Source organism: Carcharodon carcharias, chromosome 8, assembly GCF_017639515.1.
Source record: "Carcharodon carcharias isolate sCarCar2 chromosome 8, sCarCar2.pri, whole genome shotgun sequence".
Taxonomy (NCBI): domain Eukaryota; kingdom Metazoa; phylum Chordata; class Chondrichthyes; order Lamniformes; family Lamnidae; genus Carcharodon; species Carcharodon carcharias.
Window position 1 is genome coordinate 169,875,337 of NC_054474.1, and position 19,594 is coordinate 169,894,930.

General features: G+C 43.2%; 1 protein-coding gene across 2 annotated transcripts in view; it reads right to left on the bottom strand.

Annotated features, from left to right (window-relative positions):
- Nucleotides 1-19,594, bottom strand: part of LOC121281122 (olfactomedin-like protein 2A) — a 55,275-nt gene that overhangs the window by 27,244 nt on the left and 8,437 nt on the right. For both annotated transcript variants that reach the window (XM_041193829.1, XM_041193828.1), the window contains exon 2: nucleotides 3,197-3,460. In XM_041193829.1, coding sequence (XP_041049763.1) covers nucleotides 3,197-3,460 — 264 coding nt within the window. The remainder of the gene's footprint in view (nucleotides 1-3,196; nucleotides 3,461-19,594) is intronic.

The following is a 19,594-nucleotide window of genomic DNA, read 5'->3' on the forward strand; positions in this document are numbered from 1 at the left end:
GGATCAATTTTTTTAAACTTTCTTCTGCAATGGATGTCACTTTCAGAAATTGTAGAGTTTAAAATCCATAATAATCTTGGAGAGCAGTTCATCTAAAATTTCTTTTACCATCATTCTCTCTTCTTCTCCCGAAGTCGCATTTTCTCTGTTGGGGTGCAGGTTCACGAGGCTGAATATCCTGCAGTATGCTGCTGAACAAGCCATTCTTCATGCATAAGATGAGATTGTGGTGTCAGCAGGCTGTTCTACTGTCAGGGGTTTCATAGCCAAGCCAAATCCTGTCCTCAGCTGATGCTCAAATGTGCAAACTTTCTAAAATAGGCTCCTAGGTAATGGTCAGAGGTGGAACCAGAGCTAATTTTTCCTCCCTAAATCAGGCTGCTGAGGGTAATCAAGGCAACCCCAGATGATATTGGATAACTTAACAGAGGCTGGGAATCAAACAAGAAAATTCACTCAGGTGGGTTGCCAAACACAGGCTCCCAGTTGGGGAGCGGGGGCGGGGGGAAGATTGGAGGCCTGAGGAGTAGATTGGAGGTCTGATTGGATAGGGCTGCTCTGAGGCTTGATGGGGACATTGCGAGCCATTGGATGGCAAGGGGAAAAGGGAATGGAGGCCTGGGAAGGAAGGTCAGGGGCTTGGAGGAAAAACTCGGATACCAGGTAGGGTGGAGCTCAGAGGCCTGAAGTGGGTGTAGAAGGTTAAGGTCTGTGGGATTGGAGGCCTGGAGGGGGCTGATGAGTGCCCTGGTGCGGGGATTAGTTGCCTGGGTCAAGGTGGGATTGAAGACCTCGTGGAGAAGGTCAGAAAGGGTATCCAATCGTAGAGGTTCTTTGGGTGGGCATGCTGGATTCAGGAAGTAGGCATAAAGGCAATCTTCTCCTGAATCTGCCGAGCCCTCACCTGGACGTATCTGCCGATTCCCTGTGACTGGGGAAAACCGGCTGCCCAGAGCGAACATTGAAAAGATGAAATACAATGAGGCTCCCAGCCTCATTTTGTAGTTAAAGTACTGACCGTCTCCTTGAGGCAGGCTGGTTGCCCGCCCATCTTCCGGCCACAATTGAAGTGGGATGTGGGTGGGTTTAGGTCAGGAATCGGGAATTTAAGACTTTAACCCACCAGCCTCCCTAGCCCACCCACCAACCCAGCCGACCAAAACCGGGCTGATTGCTTAGATAAAAATTCCACGCCTTTAAGTCCACGTGGCTATTGTAAATTTGCAGAAGCCTGAAATAAATTAGAGTATAACTGTTGTTGCTGAGGAAAAGTCACAGTTTGCCAAGAATTTGCAAATTTTTAACCCTAGGCTAATTTACAAAGTTCCCTACCAACAGCAAATAACCTACAACCTTTCAGTTGTTCAGCTGTGATGTTTTGCTTTCTTGAAATGTGATAGATCCTTTCAGAACATTTACATTCAGAGGTAAGTATCACCCAACCATTTCCTATTTGCTGCGGATGTTACTAGGAGTTCATTGGAAAATGTCATTCTTTCTTTTTATAATTTCTAAGATAACTTTAATTGAACTACCACCTCTCTCGACTCCTCCACTGTTGCTAAATTATCAGATTGGATGAACAGAAATTTCTCCCAATTAAATATTGGGAAGACTGAAGCCATTATTTTCAGCCCCCACTCCAAACTCCATTCCCTATCCCGACTAACCTACTGGGAGATGGTAGCATAGTGGTAGTGTCACTGGACTAGTAATCCAGAAACCCAGGCTAATGCTCTGGGGACATGGGCTCAAATGATAGCTGGTGACATTTAAATTCAATTAATAAAGTCTGGAATATAAAACTAGTCTCAGTATTGGTGACCATGATACTATCAGAGATTTATGTAAAGACCCTTCTGGTTCACTAATGCCCTTTAGAGAAGGAAACCTGCCATCCTTACCTGGTCTGGTCTAAATGTGACTCCAGGTTCACAGCAATGTGGTTGACTCTTAACTGTCCTCTGAAATGTTCAGTTCAGGGGCAATTCGGGATGAGCAATAAATGCTGGCTTTGCCAGCACTGCCCACAGCCCACGAAAGAATATTTTTAAAAAATCCTCTCCCAGGCCATAGTCTGAGACTAAACCAGTCTGTTCATAACCTTGGTGTCATTTTTGATCCTGTTATGAGCTTCCAACCTCATATTCCATCATCTAATCCTAGCCTTTTGAGCGTCTTCAATTTTAGTCGTTCTACCATTTGTGGCCATGCCTTTGGCTGCCTAAGCCCTCAGTCTGAATTTCCCTCCCTACACCTCTCCACCTTGCTCTCCCGCTTTAAGACACTCCTTAAAACCTACCTCTTTGATTAAGCTTTTGGTCATCTGACCAAATATGTGTTTATGTGGCTCAGTCATATTTCGTTTTATAATGCTCTGAGGAGCACCTTGAGATGTTCTACAACATTAAAGACACTTTATAAATATAAGCTGTTGTTATAACTGGATTTATATTGCTTTAGATTGTAACATGGTAAATGCCATTAAATCCTGACTTTAAGGCTTAGGCAGCTAAGCCACACAAGATTGCTCAACCAGGTAATAAACTATGTGAAGCTAATTTAAAATTATCAGTCAGACACGAAGTATGGCTCTCTTACACATGCTAGAAGTCACATATATTCACACACAGGGCCTTGTTCTTTGCAGACAGAAGGATCATGTCCATGCATTATGCCTTTTCCAAATAATCAAAAGCTTGGGGACAGCTATTCCGTAGTCCATTGCCCATGGCAATGCCTTGACCAGAGTCAACCGGTCCGGTTTAAATTTGAAACAAAAGCTTGGCAGCGAACAGTTAACTGTTCTGTGCTGCATCCTCCATGGCAACATCTCTACCAATCACAGCCCACTTGCCAACCAATCAGCACTCTCTTTTCATGCAGTATAAATTGTTGTTCTCTCGACTGTTGGTTTATCTTGAGAATTGTCCTGATAAGTGCAAGATGGAAAGCTTCAACAGCATCTCTTTTTTAGCAATACTCAAGTTCTGTACACCAAAATGACTATTTGTAAAGCTACATCTTATGTGGCATAATCTTTCTTGTAGATAATCTAACCTATATAGTATTAATTTAACAGACTTACCATACACAATAAAAATTAATTGTAATAAATCTAAGAGGCGTCAAAAGCAACTGGTTTTGGATTTTCACAATTTTCAGGTATTCACTTGACATTGTATTTCTGGGATACCTTAAAGAATTCTGGAGCCTGCTTTTTGAGCTTTTCCATTCTCCACTCATTTTCACAAGGGTTAAGAGATGATGGGGGAGCTGTACAGGAACACTTGCAGTCTGTCCCAGAGCTAACAGTTTCAACTGTGTAGAAGTCTTCAAAACGTAGGCTCCCATTTCTGATGCGACTGCACGCATCCTTTGTCAGAGGCCTCATGATGCACTTACAACGGCAGTCTGAGCCCTCAGAAATCATCTGAACTCGGTCATTTTCCCCAAACAACTGTTGAAGTAAAAATAATTGGTTTAGCAAGAACATACAAGCCAAATTCAATGAAGTTCAGTGCTTTCTACAAGTCTGTCTTCATGGCACTATAAGGATGGTATATAAAAGAAAGAACTTGAATTTATTTAGTGCCTCTCACATTTTGGCATGTCCCAATGCATTTCACAGCTAATTAACTATTTCTTGAAATGTGTTCACTGTTATAATGCAAGAATGCAGCATCTGATTTACACACAGCCAGGTCCACATGCAACAGTGAAATAAATGACCAGATGATGGTGCTGATTAAGGGATAAATATTGGACAGGACACACATAAAACTCCCCTACTCTTCTTCAAAATAGTCGGGTGTAAACCTGAGAGGACTGAGGAGTCCTCAGTTTAATCTCACATCCAAAAGACGCTACCCTCCAACAATGCAGCATCCGACAGTACTGCACTAAAGTGTCAGACCGGATTATGGGTGGAATTTTACGCCAGTGGGATTTTACAGTCTCGCCGTAGTCAATGGAGTTGAGAATGGCTTGCTGCATTTTATGCCCTCGTCCCTGCCACAACAGGGCCTTAAAATTCCGGCCTATGTCTTTGAACTGCTGCTTGCACACACAATCGTTTAACTTAGAAAAAAAAGTGCTACCACCAGTTACAGCAGACACCTTGAACAAACCTCAATATAACAAAAATTAACAAATGTGATGTTTTATTTAAATGGACATAACTTTACAGGAACAGTGGTATTGTACTACATTCAACGTTTTAAGAAGGTAATCGAAAATCTGTATTTAAGCAACAATATTGGCATTCATTTCTGGAGAACAAAGAGATGTCAAAAGTAAACTTAATTAAAGGGATAATTAGACTGCCACTTTCACCTTGATCCAAAATGGTTTTGGATCCACATCAATGTAAAGAGCAACTGAGAGGACATCCCTAAGAGATGCAAGATATCTATCTTTCAGCACCCTCCATAACACCAATTTATGTTCAGAAAGAGTGCAGTATAACTCAAGCCTACAAGTACCACTTTGAAGGTAGGAATTCATCCCAATTTTAACTCAGGGTAGAAGAAGTAGTGCAGGAGAGGGCAAAGGTGCGTGACACGTCATATGGGCCTCAGCATTGTGAGGTTTAACTCCCACAGTTCAACTACACGGGCCTGGTCAGTCTCCTGCTCTAAGATGATGGGAAGCAGCAGCTCGCTGGTGGGTACAAAAGGATATTGGACAACAGGAAGCTGCTCCTGGGGCCCTCAGCACTCTGGCAGGCAGTTGGGTGGGAGTTTGGGAGGGTTTGAATTGGGGTTGGGGGCGTTGGGGGCTGGTGGGGATGAAGCCCAACCAGATAGGCTCACCAACTCTCCCAATTTCCAGGAGTTTTCTGAAACGGAAGATTAATTTCTGGGAATTGCTGCTGGAAACCCGGGAGAAAAGTAGAGCTGTGCACCTGTGGTTTGCAATTGCTTACTTCGTTCCTTGCCTTGGTCTGACAATTGGTTTGTTAAAGAAATGCAGAAAGTCTTTGCTTAGGCCGTGGGAAATAAGAGGTGAGTCCAAAATATTTTTTCATGGTGAAATGTTCCAATCGCGTATTGAGTTGAATAGGGATCTGCTTCCCTGCTGGAGTTTACCCAGGAAAGTATGCAAATGTTAGAAATTGCCTGAATCTTAAGTGTCCTTTGTTGGATCCTAAGGGAACAGGAAGGAGAGCTAATTTCATAAATGAAACCACCAGAGTCAAACAGACATAAGTCAGGGAAATGGAAAAACAAGTTCTTGGGTTGATCATTAAATTAAATAAACCTAATTTGCTAGGTATTTAGAGTAACATTCTTCTGCCCTATGGATAGCTGCATGTTGTAGTATCATCTCTCTGAATTTAATAGTTTTATGCTCAGCAATATTTCTCTAGTCCATATTGTTCTATGAGGATGGAAAGTCCTTCTAAGGAATGGCCTGGAAAGTCTTCTTTCATTTCTGAAGGTGCATTGTTTAACACCAGTACATTGGTGGGTGTTGTTCCTGGTAGATTTTAGGGAGAGAACTGTCTCTCAGCGGTGGGGCTGAGTGGAAGCAGGCATGGGCAGGCACGCAGCCGATTGTTGCCTGTGATCGGCTGGGTGCCGCCATATTATATTATGAGCTGCCGCAGGGAGTTTAATTTCATTGTGAAAAAGTCAATGAAAGATTTTTTAAAATCATTGGGACACGTCCCCTCATGTGATGTGAGCTGGGACATGTCTATGAATTTTATTGAAAATTTTTATTAAAAACCTTCATGAAACCTCATCCCGCCCCGTGGATGAGATTCCATGAAAAATGCGAAGGCCGCCTGGACTCTTCGCCTGCCCCACCTCCCCCCCCGCCAACCATAAGGTCGGACGGGCAACTCCGTTAATTATTTTAATTGCTATTTAAATAGCCTTAATAGGCCTTTGACAGTTTGGCGGGTGTGCAGCCGACTCCGGTGCGCGCCTGCCGAACTGAAGATCTGAACGATGTGCGGTGACTTGGGACACACGCCTGACATCAACACGTGTCATTTTACATGTTAGCGAGTGGGGCCCATCCCCCCCACCCTGACCAGAAGATTCAGGCCTAGGATTCAGTGGGTGAAATTTAGTCCCAGCAATGCAGGCCCCCCCACCCCCCGCCCGCCGGTTAGAGAATTGGTGGGAGCCCCGTGTTGCTTCTGTGTGGGAGACCCAGCGAAAATTAAGAGCACTCAGGATTAAGGCCCCCAGTAGGCGGAAATCCCACCCCCGAGAGCTGCAGGACAATCAGCTCCCCATTATCGGTAGAGCCACAGGGAGTAGCCGGTATTGTTCACAGAGGATCAATGCTGGGTCCCCGGAGACAGGTCAGTGGAGCGGGATGAGGGTCAAGGGAGAGGCTGTCAGCAATGGGTGGAAGGAATTTCAGGTATAAGCACAGGGGGATGGCTTTCAGTGCCCTCAACCAGTAAAAGGCCCCTCGATCGGGCACTGAGTGCCTGTTAACAAGAGACTGCACCCACTACAAGGCCACAAGCAAATCCGACTGCATTTGCTGGGCAGCTTTCAGGAGCCACTGGAAATGCAAGTCCCATTAAATCCCTGAGCCACCATTAAATCTGGCAGGCTCAGGGATACTTGGTATTGTGGCTCGTTTATGAGCCTAATTCACATCCCTATACCAGCGGCAGGATTCCAGCGTCGAGAGCTTCCCATCCTAACACCGGGAATCAGGTGCAGGTACTCCCACCAATTCTCCTGAACCCTGGCCATCAAGCCCAGTCCAGAGGGCTCCACAAATTCAGCCGGTTGTCTTCTAAGTGACATGAGCCTTATGGCATTTTATTCTAGAGTTGTCAACCCTTCAGGATTGTCCAGGAGTCTCCCAGCCACCAGTGCAGCTTTGCAGCTGTGCACTTCCTTCACCTACTTACATCTGGCTTCCCAGTTCCCGGAACTTCTTGCGTGACAGCTGCTACTGCAAAATCACAAGCAAAGACAGTCAACCATAACAGATCCCTCCTTTATAAGGTAGATACAATGTCATTTGCAAACTGAAGGCAAGATCAGGCATCATATCACATCACATCATCGAAATATGCTCAAATGTTGTATCACCAAACCTCCAGAAATATGTCCAACCAGAGTTGACAACCCTACTTTCCAACACACAAGCCCTCCTGACTCCCCCTCCGTCTGCTAAGCCCTCCTAATTGCCACTCCTATAACTGGCAAATCAGTTGGCCCCCACTCCCTGCAGTGGTGGGGAGGCTGACATCATCGAGCTGGAGGCGCCTGTGCATTGACAGCCAGCAAGGCAAAGAATTTAAATGCAAAGATCATCCAGGCTAGCAGTGGCGCAGGGGAGGTCTATACGCCACTCCAGGAGTGTTAGCAACCCTACTGTTGATCAGTTTAACCTGTGAATTCATTTAACAGCGTATTACAATTTGTTTTGAATTGTCACAAAGATATTAAGTTTCCGCTTCATTGTTTGATATTATGTTTAGCTGCATCATTTTTGAATAATTTTCAAAGCAAACCTGGAGCCCCTGCTGTCACATTGCCTCAGATGCTGATGCAACAATAGAAGCAGGAAGGGGCCTGTTTAAGTTGTATGCAAATGTGTTAAAGCAAGGATACAGCTCTATAAACAAACTGCTAAGGTCCTGACTTATGGGTCCATGGAAAATTCTGCTGTTGTAGATAAGCCTGGGCAGTAAGCCCTTCTGCTAAAGTGGTGCATATAAATAATAACAATATATCAAAAAGTAAAAGGTTTCATGGAGGTTGCAATGCCTCAAGGTTTCCATCAGTATCTTAAAATGAAGAAGTTAATGGAATTTAAAGTTGACAAATCACCTGGGTCTGATGCCCTGTATCCTAGGGTTTTAGGAGAGGTAGCTGCAGAGAGAGTGGATGCACTTGTTTTGATCTTCCAGAATTTCCTAAATTTTAAAATAGTCCCCATGGAATGTAAGGTAGCAAACATAATCTCACTACTCAAGAAAGGAGGGAAAGAGAAAATAGGGAACTATAGGCCCAGTTTGCTTAACATCAGTAGTAAGGAATGGACTCAGTGGGCCTATTGAGTTCAACAACTTTAGATCATGAACTCTCTCCTCCACCCCCACCCCCTTTCCGATCCCCCTTTTTTCCAATAATTTATATAGATTTTTCTTTTCCCACCTATTTCCATTATTTTTAAATGTATTTCCATCAATTGTTTTATCTCTACCTTTTAGTCTATTTCGATCCCTTCCCCCCACCCCACCCCCACTAGGGCTATCTGTACCTTTCTCATCCTGCTTTCTACCCTTAATGTCACCTATTAGCACATTCCTTAGATAATATCACCACCATCAACACCCCTTTGTCCTTTTGTCTATGACATCTTTTGGTTATCTCCACCTATCACTGACTCTATCCAGCTCTACCTGTCCCAACCCCCTTAAACCAGTTTATATTTCACCTCTTTTCTATTTTTACTTAGTTCTGTTGAAGAGTCATATGGACTTGAAACGTTAACTGTGCCCCTCTCCACAGATGCTGTCAGACCTGCTGAGTTTTTCCAGGTATTTTTTAACTTTGTTTTTGTTGTGGCCGAATGACCTCATTCTGTGCCATAATGACTATGACAAAAAAAAAATACTAGAATCTATTGCAAGGGATGTGGTGACAAGGTGCATAATATGATTAAGCAGAGCCAGCAGAGATTGATGAAAGGGAATCATACTTGACAAACCTGTTCGAGATTTTTGAGGTCATTTGCTTGACATTTGTGTGGCACGAATGTAACTTGAGAATTATCACCCCAAGTCTGAACATTGTCCAGCTCTTGCTGCATGCAGACATGGACTGCTTCAGTATCTGAGGGGTTGCAAAAACTGTGCGCAGCTGTACTTTAAACGTGGTGCCTGGTACGATGAAACTGTGAGGTGATGGCGTGGCAGGCAAATCGGGGCCCACCCGCCTTCGAAATAGCATGTATCCCGGGAATGCATAATTAATGCAGCAGGTTTGGGACAATACGGCATGAAAAACCACCATTGTGGCCAGCGGGTAAAGATTCATTTTTCCCGCCTGCTACCACACTAAGTGCAAATCTGAGGCAATTCTGCCCCTAGGACTGAACACACTACTTTAAAGGGCCATTTTTATGGTGGCGGTAGGGTAGTTAGGTCACGTAAGACAGTGACAACCCAATTTTCTCACACGTTCTTCCTACTGAGGTTGGTGGTGCGGTCGGTAGGAGATGGTATTTGAAGATGTGAGGTCGTGTGAGGTCATTGAACTTTTTCCGGCACTATAGCTAGACCCTCAGGTGAGATTCCTGGCATTGACCTCCGTTGCTATCTGCTCTCATTCCCTTCTGAATGCTTGTCTGGAGGGCAACCTGGCCCTCTGCAGAAAGAGGACCTCTCTCCTCTCTTATCTCCTGCACTAAGACCTCCAGTGCTGAGAACCTGGAAGTCCTCTTTCTGACCCAGTGCTCCATTACTTCTATTTCTCCCTATTCAGAAACTCTTTCATACCGCTTCCCCTTTAAGAGGTGCAGACTGGCTTTAAAAAGTGCAGGCTAGCTTTAGTTGATCCTAGCTTTGCACAGACCTGCACACAGCTGTGCATTTAGTGCTGGGCTGCATGCCACAATCATGGAGAGGAGAAGGCAGCACAAAGTTTGTGTGCTGCAGATATCACTTCCATCAGTCATGGGACAACTGTGTATTGTGATCCCCCGTCAACAAACTTAGCCAATTTTTCACACAATGAGACTCTGTACACCTTACTCTTATTTTCCAAGTTGAATCTGATAGCAATGAAACTCAACCAAAACTTTCAAAGATAATTACTAATATTGGGAAGTTCTTCTCCAATATGAGCTGGCAGACTTCAGGCTTCCTAAATTTAGGCTTTTTTGCCATCTCAAAATCTAAATAATAAAAGCCTATATACTAATTATTTTAACTTCAGGATTGCAGCTGCATGGCAAATTGAGGGTTGGAAAAATATCTTATAGAAAGCTAAGCATGTTTGCAGTTGTTTCAAAAAAAAAAGCTTCTCATCAGTCACAGAAAAACTGCCTTGGAGACTACAATGATACCTGACTAATAGGAGTTATCTTTTTGTATTCCTGGTATCAGATTCCCAAACAGAGTTCCCTCTGTTTTATTAATGACTTATTTTAATTTTGTGAAATATATATCTGATGAACTTATACTTTTATACAAGGAGATTACTCAAATGTTATTGATTAGTAGTAATTTGGCTGCATTTATAGGGTCCTACAGTAATCACAATTAATTCAAATGGTATTTTGTAATTTCATAAACCAATTTCATAACTCAAAATAAAAATGATAGGAAGAATAAACTGAAAACCAAGGAACATGGTCACAAAAATGTCTGAGCGGTCCATCATATTCGATTCTAATGGAAGGACCTGTGTTTATAACCGTTCCTGTTCCAATAAAACAATAAGTTGCGAATAAGCGACTTAGAGAGTACTACATGCACTTAATAACAGTCTTAGTAAGGTTGATTAGCAGAGGTAGCAGGTCAATCAACATTCCAGCTGTATGCCAAGATACCAGCTTGTGTCTACTTAGTCAGTCATAGTGCATTTGAACTGGCCCAAAATCCATATTTTAAAAAGTGTGTTTTCATACAAAACAGGTGTTTGAGTGCAAATAAATTGCTGGTATGGTGACTAATTTGGTAATTTGTAGCTATATTGTGAGCTAATAGATGAACAAGAAGGCATGTTTGTCTGCATAACATTCATGTCTACATTTAAAAAAAACAATCCATTGTCTGTAAAGCTGGTACATCCCAAGGATATGAGAAGATGCAATATAAATATAAGTTATTTCTTTGTTATGCGATTGTGAGAGAGAAGAAAATGAAGACACTCATGACAAGAGTTTAGAAAGAGCGCTATCAGCTGATTGCTTGTTTTCAAAACCTGAATAAGTGAATGATGCCAAAGGATGCCCATTGTCTGTAGGTATTCTGAAAATCATGATTTATTTTGTTTTCAAGTTACATGTCAGACCCTGAAACAAGCTCAAACAAATTGATCTAATTGGGATTTATTTGTGAATAGCCATATTTGAACCCTCGGTGTTCATGTGTGCTTGTCTTTTTTTTAAAAATTAATAACTCTACTGTGACTCCAGTAGAAACTGATTGTCTGATTGTGAATGGGTGTCAACATTAGTTTCCTTATGTCATGATAGAGAATGTTCAACAATGCTGGATGCAGCACTAGAACCTAAGCTAAATAGCTGTTAACTCACTTTTGTTTTATCTACTACTGTAATGATGGCCCGTCAGTTTCTAACAGTTTGCTGGGGTGAACACGCCCAATTCATGAAGTTCAGGAAAGGTTTCTTTGGCTTCAGCCTTTGTAAATTTCCAATTATGTGTGTCTTTTCAAACTAAACCCCAAATAAGGTTAAATGTTCATCTCTGCATAACCTCCAGTCTCCTTACACAGTATGCTTCTCAGCTCAATACATTAGGAGACTTCATTTTGGAGTCCAATTTATCAAAATATTTGAACCAAACTTCCTTAAAACACTAAGTATGAAACACCATAAGCACTGTACTAGTTTCAGTACTTATATGGGAGAATGAAGGTATACACGCATATCTGATAAGAGTAATTCAGCAAACTTATCTAAGAATGATAAGCACCAAATCTAAAACAAGAATAGGAGACATCTAAAACAAGAAAAGGGGATGTCTAAAACAAGAATGGAGGTCTCGTGGGGCAGTGGACAGCATCCTTGCCTGTGAGCCAGAAGTTCCGGTTTCAAGTCCCAGCCCAGAACTTGGTGGCCAAGGAAGCTGCATTCATTACATGGCTAAACAGGTTGAGTATCAACCTGCAAATCCTTCCAACATACATCAATGGTAGGTGGTAAGAGCGGTAGAGATTCCTGTTCAGCCATGTGATGGAAAGAATGCTGGAGCTTCTACCATCACCATCCATAGCTCCGGACTACAACAAGCATGTAAATTAAGTGCATTTTGGCACAGCAACTCGGGCTCCCTGAGTGAACTGTAACACACCACCAAAACAAGAATAGGGAACAAATTGAATAAATGGGAGTACAGGGTGTCCTGGCAACACATTGTGATGACAATCAAGTATGTGGTTACTAAATGGACTGAACCCATGTTTGACTTAATGGAAAATTCCAGCAGTCATCGGGCAACCAATTACAAAGCAATATTTGCATATGCCTAGCACTTAACTGGGATCTGGAGTAAGCAGAGGACAAACTGAAGAGTGATGGCAGGGCTTCATGCTAGAGTATTTATGAACACAGGTTTTAAAGACATCTTATAATATTTATGTAATATTCCACAAACAAAGCAGGCACCAAAAATTGTGACTTAATTCCTTTTTTTTGTAAGTATACACCAAACTGAAACATAAGTTTACATGAGCTAGAACTTGGAGTAGGAAAATTATTACTTCTGAGTAATCACAACAAGCCAGTGAAGAGTTTAGCTGCAATTCAAAATGGTATTGGTTAACTGTTATAGGTCCACGTGATATAAATCACGAATTCAATCTGGTGATCAACAGCCATCATGTGGAAACATCAAAAACATACTTTCTGTGGTTCTCCTCAAAGGATCTCGTGCTTCTTCCATGAAACGGAAACAAGTTAAAGGCCATGCAGAAAATTGACCTTTTTTTATAAAGCTGATTTTTATTTGAACAGAGTGTGGTTTTCTGTATAAATAAATCAGTTATGAAACAAAGAGGAGAAAATAAAACATTAATATTGTACATGTAGGGTGTTAGTTTAGCACTCTGTACTGATGCTCCAATAGACTGGGCTGTGCAGTAAGCAGGACACACGGGCGTTGACTCATGTAAGATCAAAATGCACAATATGTGGACTTATATGTATCATCAGGGAAGACTACAAATTGAGATCAGGTTCTTCCCTACAAGAATGAAAGGAATATTCAAATCCTGCTCCTTTATGACCTGGTCCCCTTGTTCACAAATATGACCTATTTGTACTTCACTGGTAAACTAGTAATTTTCAATTTACTGGAATAAGTTTGCAATCTGTCTCCCTCTCCCTTCCCTGCATACGTTTTAACTATTTGTCTCACTCTCCTTTTCCTGTACAAACTGTTGCAATCTGCCTAATTCTTTTTTTCTTGTACACGAGTTTGCAATTTGTTTTGCTCTCTTTTTCCTACATACAGTATCATTGTTTTGGCTGTATCACTTTTTTCATAAGGACTTGCATCGGCATGCAAGTTTATAACCTCCTAGTTACTGCATGAATGTTTGACATCTGTCCACTTGTTTTATATTAGATCTCACTCATTGTATAAACATAATTTTCTTGTCAGGTAAAATGATACATTCTGATATAATTCTGACAGGTGTAATGGATATTCACATTAATCTACTGATGGTTTGGCTTGCTGAAAGTAAATATATTGAAAATCTGCTCTTATTTCTTACTTTTGACTTTCTTCTTGAAGATGACATGTTGTGCTTGAAGTTAAGTTTGGAAAGTCATGTTTTATTGAATATTTATAAGAACAAATTGCTCATCTGAATAAGGACAACGAACTTTTAAACAAAGGCACCGTCATATTGTTTTGCTTTTCAAACTTAACGGGCTGGATTTTGTCCTTGTCAGGCAGGCCCAGGAGCGGCTGTGAAACTGACCACCACCTGCAATCGGGTCCTAACTGCGATTTCACACTGGTAGGCCAATTAAAGACTGCCCAGCCTGAAACGCGACTCATCACTGGCCAGGAGGGACCAAGTGGGGGCGACCCGTCAGCTGGTATAAAGAAGCCCCAGGCAGCCCCAGAAAGGCTGCCAGGGAAAGACATCTGGCTGTCATTCTGAAGACGCACTCGAGTGCTGCAGCAAGCGCCAGGCGGGAGGACAGGTCAGGTGGGCACTCGGCCCCCTGCTTTTCACATGAGTGCCTCCCGGTCCTGCTGGAGGAGGTGGCTGCCAGGAGGACACCCTTGTCCCCGGAGATTGGAGGAGGAGGAGGAGGCCACCGCACCTCACCAAGGCAGCTTGGAGAGAGGTGGCAGCCTGGGTGAGCAGCCATGAGATGGTGTGGCGCACACGGGTGCAGTGCCGGAAGCGCTTCAATGACCTGCTGAGTTCAGGAAGGGCGAATACCGGGTTGGCATGGGTCAGTGTCCAGATTTGTTAAGGTCTGACTGTCAGCTCGTGGACCTCAAGGATGCTAGAGTCTGAGGACCAACTGTCAATGATGCCGGAGCTGGCCAAGGGGGTGAGCCCTGGCTGCTTGGACTGAGTGCCTTGCGGCTTGAGGGCCACAATTTGGATGTGCCCTGGGAGGTGTTCCTCAGTTGGGGTTGGCCAGGCTGCAATGGCACTGCAGGTAGAGAATGAACTAATCAATGTTCCTCTGTCCTTTCGAGCAGAACCTGAACTGTGCCCTAAGTAATTTTATTTTCTTCAAGAATTAATGATCAGAAGAACAGCAACATGACTTTTGTTTATGACTTTCATGTTTACATTCTAATTTGTAAAAAATATTTCATTTTTAATGAATGTAATAGCTGGAATGCAAAGGCCCCTCATTTTAGTGTGAAAGTTCCTTGAGGAGAATTGAATATGCTACAGCACTTTCCAAATGAAATGATCAGTCATAGAGGTAGGCATCTGTAAATTCTGGAGGCAGTCTCAGACTGCTATCACCTAAGTATTGAAATGATATTCCCCTCTTCATAAATTTGACATTAGACAAGGGCTATTTTGGGCACAGGTAACTATTACTTTTTATCTGTTATATGTTTTATCCTCATATGGAGGTGTTACATCAATATAATTACAGGATGTCAATTCAGTCAGATGGATGTCTGCCTCATGTATAACTCTGACTTTACTTTCCTTGTGAATGACATATTACTTAAATTATTTTTTTTCTGCTACTCATTGCTGCAAATGTGATATGACAATGCTTAACTTCAATTTCAGAATGAAGCTTCCTTAGTTCACCAGTCCAATGCTGTATTTCCATTCCCAATAATAAGTGCTGTCCTCTCTGAATGAAATTACAGCTTTACAGGTGAATTGTGCAGTGGATTTTCACCTACTGGAAACTTAAATGAAATTCAGAGGTAAGCTAACATCTTCATTCTTTGCCATGAATATTCACGGTCCTGACCTGCTCCCTTCAGCTCTTTGCCCTTCTTGTATTGTACTGTACTGTATATCACCTGCTTTAATAACAGACTTTCCATGCAAATAGTAGCTGAGACCCCAACAATAATTATATCTAAAAATGGGAAAACAATATTGTTAGGGCTGAAATTGGACTGGGTGCGAAATGGATGCAAAAACTTCCAGTTTAGAAAGCCAGCGCCCTGCACCCAGTGTCAGAAGCACATTGAGTTCAGACAGTGTAAAAAGCAAGCATGAAAAAGCAACTACTTGCCACACTTCGATGGTCTCTAGCAGCAGCTTAAAGGATCACTGATTAGACCACTTTAGACCCAGAAAAACTGACAGAACCTGATCCCAGTTTTTTTTTTGTCAAATTTGGTCTAATGTGTGCTTTAAGTGGCCAACCCAGGCACTCAGAATTCTATTGGCAGCTGCCATTTTTCCAGGGGGTATACCCAGTGTGTGAGCACATACAAAGAAATTGGACCCTGCATATGATTTTTATACCAAAAATCAGGCACAGATTCTTTGTATACAGTTTTGAAAGAATCTACAGTTTTTTTTTTTTTAATTTTTAAGTCATTAAAAGGTTGCAGAACTACCAACTGAGCAAGGCACAGTAATTAAAATTTTAACCTGCAAAACAAATTGCTTCCAGATTTCGCAGATGTGGACAGTGTACACTCACATTCTACACCAGAACTGTGGTCCATCATTGCAAAGGTGCTAATTGAGTTTGGTCTGTAGAGGAAAAAAAATCTTGTAGAAAATACTGAAATATTACTCTGCTATTCATTCTCCACAGCTAGCGTCTGGAGTTCCTAATAGTGCAGAGATATAATGCATCATTATTCTAGCTTCAATTCTAAGCCAATGAATAACAGAAAATACTTGATGCAGTGATTGACTTCCCTCGTGCCCAGGAGGTTATAGACTGCACTCATGTATAAATGAAGGCAAGTGAGGACCAGGCAGCAGCATTCATCAAAAGAAAGATCTTTCACTCCATTAATTTCCAACTGGTCTGTGATCAACACAAAAAGAATTATACAAGTCTGTGCCAGTTTCACAGCCAGCTGTTATAACACCCTATTATTTGACAGCCAACCAACCTCCAATAACCCACCCGACAAGTAAAATTAGAGGATGGCTGGTTGGGGAGACGGGCTACCTTGGCTGCTGAAACTCCTACACAACCTCACCATGGCAGACAGCTTAGGTATGACCACAGCCATAAAACCAGCAGGAAAATCTCTGAACACATTACAGGGCTCTTAAGCAAAGGCTCAGGTCAGTGGCTTCCGTTGATTGCACGTCGCACAATCTTGCCATACAGAGGGTATTGCATTTGGAGGAGGCAAAGGGACAGCAACTGTTATCATCTAATGGGAAAGACTTAGGTGAAGACAAGTTGGATGCAGAAGGAGGAGAGCTTTAACAATGCCTTGCAGTCAGAGGTGCCATGGATCAGTTGGTAGCACAGCACTACTGGTGACATGCAAAAGCAAAATACTGTGGATGCTGGAAATCTGAAATAAATCTACTTCTGGTGACATTCTCAGTTCCCTCCTTCAAAAGTTAGACAAAGCTCCTCTACATTAACAATCATTGTTACTGCCTTCACTGCTCCCCTGATTCCTGGGCCTCAATTTTGTTGCTTGCCCTGCTCAATCCAAACCCTACTTATTAAAATCCCCCTCCCTCCACATTTCAATGAAAGGAAGACAGCATCCAAAGACAAATGTTACTGCTGGAAGGATCAGAATAATGTACCAAATGAGATCATGAGAAAAGGCATTTAGCTAATAATCTGACAAATGGAGGTCACAGTCTCCCTTGAGAGGCGGAGCTTCCTTTGGCATTGCACCTCAGACATACTGAGGTAGCTGCACCACTGTCTGTAAACCCTGGCAGCAGGATAGTGGCATCTTCTGCGGCCCCTTCCGCTTTGGATTACCTGCTGGCCCCACACCCATTGAGCCTCAGGTCCCGCTCCTGGAAGCTGCATTGGGACATGTGGCCTTCTCTCCCTTCTGCCCCTCTCTTCTTCCTCAGGGGAGGTTCCTCCAGCGGAGACCACAATCCCCGTTATCAGGGTAACAGAAAGGTTGTCTGATACCTGGAAGGGTCCACACAGTCAAAATCCTTTGGGGGCCTTGGAGACACCAATGAGTCCTGAAGTGAAGCCTGGAAATGCTAAGAATGAAGGTCAGAACAGAGATGAAGCTGACATGTTCAAATAAGCAACCAATCTCCAAAACTCCACGCTAATCACACTGGCAATGCTGCTGACCCTTTTTATCCCACCTTTGGATGAGGTTTTGCAAAATATGGGCTGCCTGTCTGCCCATTTTGCCCATGCAATGAGCGCAAAGTCTCGTGGGTAACGTAAAAATCAGGTTCAATTGGGTTTTTAATAGCCTAAAGTGGCCTCTTAATTGATGACAGGCATGGCTCCAAAACCACGCGCACCCACCGAACGGAAGGTTGCGTGCGTGCAGGATGATGTCAGGACGCTCACCTGATGTCCTCTCACATTATTTTATGCCTGATCGTGTCGGGCACATGTCTGCCTGCCAGTATATATGTGTGTGTTGTGGAGGGGGGTGGTAGCGGGGGGGAGGTGCAGTGAGAGACAGTGTGCCGGTATGTGCATGCGTGTGCATGGGGGACAGTGAGAGATAGAGTATGTGTTTGTGAGGGGGGGGCAGTGACAGAGAGTATCTGTGTGGGGGATGCAGTGAGAGAGAGTGTGTGTAGGGGGTGAGCAGCGAGAGAGGGGGAGTGTGTGTGTGTGTGTGTGGTGGGCACTAAGAGAACGTGTGTAAGGGGTGAGCAGCGAGAGAGGGGGAGTGTGTGTGTATGTGGGGTGGGGACTGAGAGAGAGAGTGTGTGTGTGTGTAGCGAACAGTGAGAGAGAGAGTACATGTTTGGGTGGGGAGGCAGTGACAGAGAGTGTGTGTGTGGGGAGTGAGAGTGAGAGAAAGTGTGTGTGTGTGGGGTAGTGAGAGAGTGTGTGTGTGTGTGTGTGTGTGTGAGAGAGAGAGAGAGAGGGGGGAGGCAGTGAAAGAGTGCGTGTGTGTGGGATGCAGCAGTGAGAGAGTGTGTGTCTGTGGGAGGGGAGGGGTGGCAGTGAGAGTGTGTGTCTGTGGGAGGGGAGGGGCGGCAGTGAAAGAGTGTGTGTCTGTGGGAGGGGAGGGGCGGCAGTGAGAGAGTGTGTGTCTGTGGGAGGGGAGGGGCGGCAGTGAGAGAGTGTGTGTCTGTGGGAGGGGAGGGGCGGCAGTGAGAGTGTGTGTGTGTTTGTTGGTGGGAGGGGCACAGTGGAAAGTGGGTGTCTGCCTTACTCCCAGTCTCGGGTTTCTCACTCACTCTCACCACCTCACACTCACTATGGTTGAGGGTGAGTGTGTGAGCAATGAGGCGGACACACACACAGACTCTGGTCATTTTTATTAATTACTCTTTTTTTAATTTAACAATTTATTGTTATGACGTTGCTTTACTTTTGCTCAGTAATTGTTTCCTTTCTTAATACCTCTTTTTCTTTTTGAAATTCAGTTTGTTGTTGTGCCAAACTTTATCTTTCTAAAATTTGCTCAACAGCCCCTTGAGTGAGGAGAAAATTGAAAATGTGCCCCTCCCCGAGTGAAAAGGTTGGACAAACCCGCCCAACAACATGGTGGCAGCGAATGGGAAAGCCCGAAACCTCACAAAAAATGCAGTGAAACACAAACTAAAAAAAAAATACGAAGCAGCATTCTAACCTGAAGAAAAGCTCAAGAAGCAGACACAAAGCAGGAAAATCGCCAAGCAAAAGCTCCAGAGAAAAACTTAGAAGCTGAAGGCAGATGTTAAAAATTCCTCACGGCAGCAGAAATATCCATAGGATCTTTTGGAAGTCCAGCTTCAATTCCCAGAGTGCAAAGGAGGCAGGCCTAGTAGACTGAGCTAAAAACTTTTAAATTCCAACACAAAGCAAGTCCTGATAAACTTTTAAATAGCTCAGTGGTCAGGAATTTCTGTTTAAAAACTCAGTTGGGAAAAAACAGATTCCCAAGTCGGAGGTGGAAGAAGTGGCATCCCAGCTCGCTCCCAAAAAATGGAATTATATAATTAATTAATTTGGAGGAATTGTGACTAAAGAGCAGTGAAGGCCAGGATTTGATGCTCTCGTGACCCGAAAGCATAGCTCCGAAATGGAGAAGTCTGCAAACAATCAGTGGTGCCATCTTGAATTTCAGCAACTCCTTAAAACTGAACCTACACCTAAAAATCTTTTAACCATGGATCAAAAATCCACTCTTCCAGATCATTTTGGACTTATCCAAGGCCCAGATCAATCACATAATTGGGAACTTTGGAGAAAAGATTCCTTAGCTACATGATTGCTTCAGGTCTGGATAAAAAGGGGGAAGCTGAATAAGTCAACACACTCTTTATTC